The sequence below is a fragment of the Triticum dicoccoides genome, chromosome 1B (genome assembly GCF_002162155.2).
Source record: "Triticum dicoccoides isolate Atlit2015 ecotype Zavitan chromosome 1B, WEW_v2.0, whole genome shotgun sequence".
Lineage (NCBI taxonomy): Eukaryota > Viridiplantae > Streptophyta > Magnoliopsida > Poales > Poaceae > Triticum > Triticum dicoccoides.
Window position 1 is genome coordinate 101,619,521 of NC_041381.1, and position 8,652 is coordinate 101,628,172.

At 53.5% G+C, this 8,652-nt stretch overlaps 1 protein-coding gene across 1 annotated transcript in view; it reads right to left on the reverse strand.

The window, feature by feature from the left end:
- LOC119350193 overlaps window positions 1-7,843 on the reverse strand; it is a 66,474-nt gene extending 58,631 nt beyond the window's left edge. Inside the window, exons 1-2 of the mRNA XM_037618141.1 lie at window positions 7,097-7,843; window positions 6,560-6,981 (exon numbers count right to left, since the gene is read on the reverse strand). Of these exons, the coding sequence (XP_037474038.1) occupies window positions 6,560-6,981; window positions 7,097-7,843 (1,169 nt within the window). The remainder of the gene's footprint in view (window positions 1-6,559; window positions 6,982-7,096) is intronic.
- Between the last annotated feature and the right edge of the window lie 809 nt (window positions 7,844-8,652).

Sequence of the window (8,652 nt, forward strand, 5' to 3'; positions counted from 1 at the left end):
GGATTGGAGAATTTCCTTGAGAGGCTACTCTGTACTTCCGCCGCCAGGGCCACCGTGTGCTCCTCCATTCGGAGAGAGCGTCCGATGTTTCCATTTACCGTGATGACTCCGCGAGGGCCTGGAATCTTGAGCTTGAGATATGCGTAGTGCGGCACCGCATTGAATTTTGCAAATGCGGTTCGTCCGAGCAGGGCGTGATAGCCACTGCGGAATGGGACTATGTCGAAGATTAACTCTTCGCTTAGGAAATTACCCGGGGATCCGAAGACCACTTCGAGTGTAACCGAGCCTGTACAGCTGGCTTCTACACCTGGTATGACGCCTTTAAAGGTTGTCTTTGTGGGTTTAATCCTTGAGGGATCTATACCCATTTTTCGCACTGTATCCTGATAGAGCAGGTTCAGGCTGCTGCCGCCGTCCATGAGGACTCTAGTGAGGTGAAATCCTTCGATGATTGGGTCTAGGACCGATGCAGTGAATCCACCGTGACAAATGCTAGTGGGGTGGTCCCTTTGATCAAAAGTGATCGGGCGGGAGGACCATGGGTTGAACTTTGGGGCGCCTGGCTCCAACGCATAGACATCCTTTAGAGCACGCTTCCGCTCCCTTTTGGGGATGTGGGTTGCGTATATCATGTTCACCGTCCGCACTTGCAGGGGGAAGCCCTTCTGTCCTCTATTGTTCGGCGGCCGGGGCTCCTCCTCGTCATGGCTATGCAGCCTCTTGTCTCTGGTTTCGGCACTTAACTTGCCTGCCTACTTGAACACCCAACAATCCCAGTTGGTGTGGTTGGCTGGTTGTTCGGGGGTGCCGTGTATCTGACACGAGCGATCGTGTATCCGATCTAAACTGGATGGGCCCGAAGGGTTTCTTTTGAATGGCTTCTTCCGCTGACCGGGTTTAGAGCCTCTCAATCCGGCATTGACTGCCGTATCCTTAGTATTGTCGCCGTTAATGCGGCGCTTGTGCTTGTTGCGACGTGACCTGCCATTGTTGTCCTTGGTATCCGAATTGCCTGGGCTCTTGGTTATGTTATTGCTACGAGCTAGCCAACTGTCTTCTCCCGCACAAAAGCGGGTCATGAGTGTCGTGAGGGCTGCCTTAGATTTCGGCTTTTCCTGTCCTAGGTGCCGGGCAAGCCATTTGTCTCGGATGTTGTGCCTGAAGGCTGCAAGGGCCTCGGCGTCCCGACAGTCGATTATTTGATTTTTCTTAGTTAGGAACCGTGTCCAGAATTGTCTTTCGGATTCCTCTGGCTGCTGGATTATGTGGCTTAGGTCATCATCGTCTGGTGGTCGCACATAACTGCCCTGGAAGTTGTCAAGGAATGCGGATTCCAAGTCCTCCCAGCAACTAATTGACTCTGCTGGCAGGCTGTTAAGCCAATGCCGAGCTGGTCCTTTAAACTTGAGCGGGAGGTATTTGATGGCGTGTAGATCATCACCACGGGCCATGTGGATATGAAGGAGATAATCCTCGATCCATACCGCGGGATTAGTTGTGCCATCGTATGATTTGATGTTTACGGGTTTAAAACCCTCGGGGATTTGATGATCCATTACTTAGTCTGTGAAGCATAGTGGGTGTGCGGCACCCCTGTACTGGGCTATATCGCGACTTAGCTCAGATGAGCTTTGTTTGTTGTATTCGGCCTGGCCGTATTTATCATATCCGGCTGACGGTTATCGTCACGTGACGTGGGGCGCCCACGCGATCCGTAGATCGATCTTATTTGCCTTGCCTTATCCTCCAATATGTCTCGCAGGTCTATTGCGTTTCCCCGTGCTCTGGTATTCTTATAGCGGCGCCGGGGTGCGGCTTGGATTGAGGGCCGAAGGGCCTCTCTGTCGCGGCCGCGGTGTGGCCGATCAGGCGCATTGTACGCTGGTGATGTAGGTTTAGTTGCTTCCTCCTCTAGTTGGGGTAGCAGCCTGCGCTTTGGGTAACTCTTGGAGGGGCGTTCGAGTTTATATTCCTCGGCCGCCAGGACTTCAGTCCATCTGTCGGCTAGCAAGTCTTGGTCAGCTCTAAGCTGCTGCTATTTTTTCTTGAGGCTGCATGTCGTGGCCATAAGCCTGCGTTTGAAACGCTCTTGTTCTACGGGATCCTCTGACACGACGAATTCGTCGTCGTCGAGGCTTGCCTCATCTTCGGAGGGAGGCATATAATTGTTGTCCTCGACCTCTCTGTCTGTCGCTCTCTCATGAGGGCTGGCTCCTTCGTCCTCCTGCACTGAATCCTGCTGGAGGGGGTTGTCTTCGGCACTGTCCGGGGTATTGTTGTCTCCGGTGCCGGATTCACCGTTCTTGCTTTGGCGGGATTTAGAGCGGCGCCGCTGACGTCGGCGCTTGGGTTGCTTCTTGGAGGGGTCGTCCTTCGCTTTTTCATCGCCATTCCCTGCTTTGGGGGTGTCCACCATGTATATGTCATATGACGAGGTGGCCTTCCAGTGCCCTATAGGTGCTGGTTCTTGGTCGTCTCCTTCATCGGCGTCCATATCGTTGATGTCTTTGGAGTCGAAGTCGAGCATATCTGTTAGATCGTCGACAGTGGCTACAAAGTGGGTGGTGGGTGGGTTTCGAATTTCTTCGTCGTCCGCATCCCAACCCTGCTGACCATAGTCCGGCCAGGGCTCTCCTGACAAAGAGAGAGAATTTAGTGAATTCAGGATATCGCCAAAGGGCGAGTGCTGAAAGATGTCCGCGGCAGTGAACTCCATGATCGGAGCCCAATCGGGTTCGATCGGAAGGGGCACGGAAGATTCGGAGTCTGGAACGGAGCCCGGCACCTTGGAGTCACGGGCCTTGCAAAGGACTAGGCTGGTATTCGGCTCTGTCGCCATAGAGATTGCGGCTCCTGGGGCGGCGTCCAACCGACAGTCCCCGACTGGCACAGTCGGCTCCGAGCTAATGGTCGGAGCGGACACCTGAGCGGCGCTCGGGGCACTGTCCGGCGGCAGAGCTAGATCATGCCCATCGTGACAGTGCGACGCGCTCGGCTATGGCTCGAACCCGTCGAAGATCAAGTCCCCGCGGATGTCGGCCGTGTAGTTTAGGCTTCCAAATCTGACCTGATGGCCAGTGCGTAGCTTTCGATCTACTCCAGATGGCCAAGCAAATTGGCCCGCAGTGCGAAGCCGTCGAATACGAAGATCTGTCCGGGGAGAAAAGTCGCACCCTGGACCGCGTCATGGTTGACGATCAAAGAAGCCATCAGGTCTAAGGGTGACGACACAGAGGAACTCTCAATGAAAGCACCAATGTCGGTGTCAAAACCGGCGGATCTCGGGTAGGGGGTCCGGAACTATGCGTCTAGGCGGATGGTAACAGGAGAAAAGGGACACGATGTTTTTACCCAGGTTCGGGCCCTCTCGATGGAGGTAAAACCCTACTCCTGCTAGATTAATATTGATGATATGGGTAGTACAAGAGTTGATCTACCACGAGATCAGAGAGGCTAAACCCTAGAAGCTAGCTTATGGTACGATTGTTGTTTGTCCTATGGACTAAAACTCTTCGGTTTATATACACACCGGAGAGGGCTAGGGTTACACAGAGTCGGTTACAATGGGAGGAGATCTTCATATCGTATCGCCAAGCTTTCCTTCTACGCCAAGGAAAGTCCCATCCGGACACGGGACAAAGTCTTCAATCTTGTATCTTCATAGTCCGGGAGTCCGGCCAAAGGTCATAGTCAGGCCATCCGGACACCCCCTAATCCAGGACTCCCTCATTCGTCATTTCTGATCTTTGTCTTCACAAAGATCTGCATGCCACCATGGAGGCGCCTCCCGAGCCTTGGTCCCAATATGGTTGGTGGTGGAAACCTTGAGGCTCAAGGGTGGCGCACTCTGCCGGCATTGGGCAAGTTGCCCCGGCAAGGCTCCTGCCGGAGCTGTGGAGGCCACCCCGGCAAGGGTATTGCCGGGGGAGTCCACCTTGCCCTCTTGGCCTTTGCATTCCTGGTCTTGGCGTTGCTTTGACCATCTTGTGGCTTTGACTCCTTCCTCTGCCCCGCTAAGTGTGGTCGTGGGCGTGGATCTGACTACCCGTGCACAAGTAAGGGGTACAAAGGAGTGCCCCTACTTTAGTACACCGACAGGAGCCCCCGGGCCTGGGCCACACATAAGCGCAACCCGTTGTTGGGCTAGGCCCAGAAAGGTGCGCGCGCAGGCGGGGCGATTTTTACCGCAGTAACTTTTTCGTCCGCTCCGCTTCCCCACGACCCACATTGAACGTGCGACGTGGGGGCCGTGTGTGACGTGGGGATCATGCGTGGAGTGGCTGCTGTAGCATGGGTCACATCATAGTTAATGGGAAAAGAGGCGGCCCGCATCTTCCGCATAAAAAGGAATAACTGCGGGGCACGCTGCTCATTTACCCCTGCGCTTTCCCCAATCTCGGAACCGTCGTCCCGTCCTTATTCCTCCTCAAGCTCTTGCACTTGCTTTGCCACTGCCGTGCCTTCCATTGCTCTTAATCCCTCGCCCTTCTCCAACCGCCATGGCGCCTAAACCCAGCAAGGCGAAGGGAGTGGCTGATATGTCTCCAACGTATCTACTTTTCCAAACACTTTTGCCCTTGTTTTGGACTCTAACTTGCATGATTTTAATGAAACTAACCCGAACTGACGTTGTTTTCAGCAGAACTGCCATGATGTTGTTTTATGTGTAGAAAAGAAAAGTTCTCGGAATGTCCTTGAAATCCACGGAGGCACTTTTTGGAATTAATAAGAATTTTTGGCGAAAGAATTAATGCCAGGGGGCCCACAGCCCGTCCACGAGACAAGGGGGCACACCCCCTCTAGGGCACGTCCTCCTATCTCATGGCCCCCCTGGATCTCCCCCGACCTAAACTCCAACTCCATATATTCCCTCTCGGGGAGAAAAAAATCAGAGAGAAAGTTTCATCGTGTTTTATGACACGGAGCCGCCGCCAAGCCCTAATCTCTCTTGGGAGGGCTGATCTGGAGTCCGTTCGGGGCTCCGGAGAGGGGGATTCGTCGCCGTCGTCATCATCAACCATCCTCCATCACCAATTTCATGATGCTCACCGCCGTGCGTGAGTAATTCCATCGTAGGCTTGCTGGACGGTGATGGGTTGGATGAGATTTACCATGTAATCAAGTTAGTTTTGTTAGGGTTTAATCCCTAGTATCCACTATGTTCTGAGATTGATGTTGCTATGACTTTGCTATGCTTAATGCTTGTCACTAGGGCCCGAGTGCCATGATTTCAGATCTGAACCTATTATGTTTTCATGAATATATGTGTGTTCTTGTTCCTATCTTGCAAGTCTATAGTCACCTATTATGTGTTATGATCTGACAACCCCGAAGTGACAATAATCGGGATACTTCTCGGTGATGACCGTAGTTTGAGGAGTTCATGTATTCACTATGTTTTAATGCTTTGGTCCAGTTCTCTATTAAAAGGAGGCCTTAATATCCCTTAGTTTCCACTAGGACGCCGCTGCCATGGGAGGGTAGGACAAAAGATGTCATGCAAGTTCTTTTCCATAAGCACATATGACTATTTACGGAATACATGCCTACATTACATTGATGAATTGGAGCTAGTTCTATATCACCCTATGTTATAACTATTGCATGAGGAATCACATCCGGCATAATTATCCATCACTGATCCATTGCCTATGAGCTTTTCATATATTGTTCTTCGCTTATTTACTTTTCCGTTGCTACTGTTACAACTACTACAAAAACCCAAAAACATTTACCTTTACTGTTGCTACTGTTACCATTACTATCATACCATTATTGCTACTAAACACTTTGCTGCAGATACTAAGTTATCCAGGTGTGGTTGAATTGACAACTCAACTGCTAATACTCAAGAATACTCGTTGGCTCCCCTTGTGTCGAATCAATAAATTTGGGTTGTACTTCACCCTCGAAAGCTGTTGCGACCCCCCTACACTTGTGGGTTATCAGTGGCCAAGGATGCGAAGGAGAAGGAGGTGCCGAAGAGCAAGGCGGTAGCACGGTGGGTGCAGTTCGCCTACTTCTCCCCGCCATCAATCGACGTCTTCGACCTCAGGGACTACTTCAAGCTTTTATGGGGGACGGAGACGACAGGACAGCCCTCCACCCGTGTTATCCTCGCCGATTGCGACAAGGCCGTCTCAGAATGGTATCCATTTTTTGTTGACTTTTTCTTCTGCGGGCTTTTCCCCCTTTCTCTGATTTCTTCAATTATGGCATGCACACTTTTGGCTTTCATCTGTTGGATCTCACGCCAAATGCCGTGGCGTGCTTGGCGTTCTTTTCCCACCTCTATGAGAGCTTCGCCGGGGTGCTTCCTAGCACGGCGCTCTTATGCCACTACTTCTATCCCTGCATCCAATCTGGGGGTGCCCTTTCTGGGAGGGGCGCCTGGATCTCGCGGGACTAGGGGAAAGGCGCATACCCTGAGGGTGCCCTGAATGAGATGTGGGAGGAGTGGTGGGGCCGGTGGTGCTAGATTGTGGAGGAGAACCCACCGGAGTTCTGTTGGGGCCTTCGTCAGGAGCCGCCGGTCCGTAGAGCGGAATGGAGCAACCTCGACACCGGCGACAAGAAGTTCTCGATCGCCACCACCAGGATTTGCTGCCTCACTGACGCTGGGCTCACCCTTGAGATGATTGCGACAGATTTCATACACCGCCGAATTGCTCGGCTGCACAATAGGGGGAGGCTGGCCTGGGATTTCAGGAACACGACCGACATCATGAGGCTCTGCCCCAGCCTGAAGCACAACCTCACGGTGCTGGGGCACTCCTGGTATTGCCAGAGGCTCTTCCAGCTCGACGTGTACGCCGATGGCAGGGTGGAGAGGACCGGCAGGGCCGCGAAGTCCAGCAAGGTCATCAAGGGGCCCTTATTTGGGCTTCCGGCGGGAGTGGTCCTGCTGAGCAACAACTCCCGCCAATCCGACATCCTTAATATGATGCCAGTCTTCAACGCGCATGGCCTCAAACCGACCTGGGTTGAGCCCCCGACACATGTAGTGCAGGAGTTCTTCGACACCCTGGTGGAGGAGCTTGATCATGAAGAGCTACTACTCATCCAGGACACCACCCAGGAGGAACTGAACTACATCGCCGCCAGGGTGGCGGAGGAGGAGGTTGCCAGGGCAGCCGGCGACGTCGGCAGCGTGGAGAATGAAGCCGCCGTTTAAGCAGAAGAGAAGGAGCTCGCCCAGTGGGTGAAATCTTCCAGGGAGGCGGGCAGCGTCAGCACCGATGCCCCCCTTGTCGAAGACGTGGTTGACAAATCGATCGAGGAGGAGGCTGAAGCCGACGACCCCTCGGCTATGAGGAAGGGACGCATCCTGCGTCAGGCCAGCTCTAGCTAGCCGGTCCGAGCCAGCAGGGCCGAGCGGCGGCAAGGGGTCCAGGGGAGTCTGTGTGTGAAACGAGGGTCGCGGCAGCGAAGAAGAAGGCCGCGATGGTGAAGAAGAAGATGACCCCCTCTTCTTCATCCAAGCGCTACCAGACTCGTTCGCCTTCCCCTCCTCTCGCAGATGCTGGCACAAAGGTTGCCTTTGAATATTCATCCCCCAGCCCGGGGAGGAAGAGGAAGGCAGCAGAAAGGAGGTGGAGGACGAGTAAGCATTTCGCCCCCCATCATCCCCATCCTTTCCAATCGTGCCGCCTTTCTTGATCTGTTTTTGTCTTGGCAGGGACGTGGAGACGTTAGCCCAGTGGGTGGCGAAGAGGGCCAACGACTTGGCGGGCAGCCAGCCCCTGACGGGCACCTCAAATGCGCCACTGGTGGTGGTGAGCAGCCCGGACAGCAGCCCGCGGCACAGCCCTCGCCCCAGCCCCCAGCGTAAGTTCACCATCCACTCCTCATCAACGCGTGCCGGGGGGGGGGGGTGATCATATTGGCACTGACCTTGCCGTGGTCGTAGGAGAAAGACGGCAACAAGAGGATCCACTCAGGGCCACCCCCAACACGTCGCCCGTGTCAACCACGCCACCCCGGGGGGTGTTGTCGGTGTCAAAACCGGCGGATCTCGGGTAGGGGGTCCCGATCTGTGCGTCTTAGGCTGATGGTAACAGGAAGCAAGGGACATGATGTTTACCCAGGTTCAGGCCCTCTCGATGGAGGTAAAACCCTACTTCCTGCTTGATTAATATTGAAGATATGAGTAGTACAAGAGTAGATCTACCACAAGATCGTAGAGGCTAAACCCTAGAAGCTAGCCTATGATGGTATGATTGTAAATGTGATCGGCCTTCTAAGGACCATCCTCTCCGGTTTATATAGACACCGGAGAGGGCTAGGGTTTACATGGAGTCAGTTACAAGGAAGGAAATACAATATCTGGATCGCCAAGCTTGTCTTCTACGCAAAGGAGAGTCCCATCCGGACACGGGCCGGAGTCTAGAGTCTTGTATCTCCACGCTTCAATAGTCCGGACGATGTATACAGTTCGGCTCTCCAGATACCCGCTAATCCAGGACTCCCTCAGCAGCTCCTGAACCAAGCTTCAATGACGATGAGTCCGGCGTGCAGTCTTGTCTTCGGCATTGCAAGGCGGGTTCCATCTTCGAATACTCCAATGTACCTATTACGACGAACAGTATCCGTCTTCTCGTCAATGTTGTACTCCTCGGCTTCAATGCCTTAATAATGACCATTTCCACA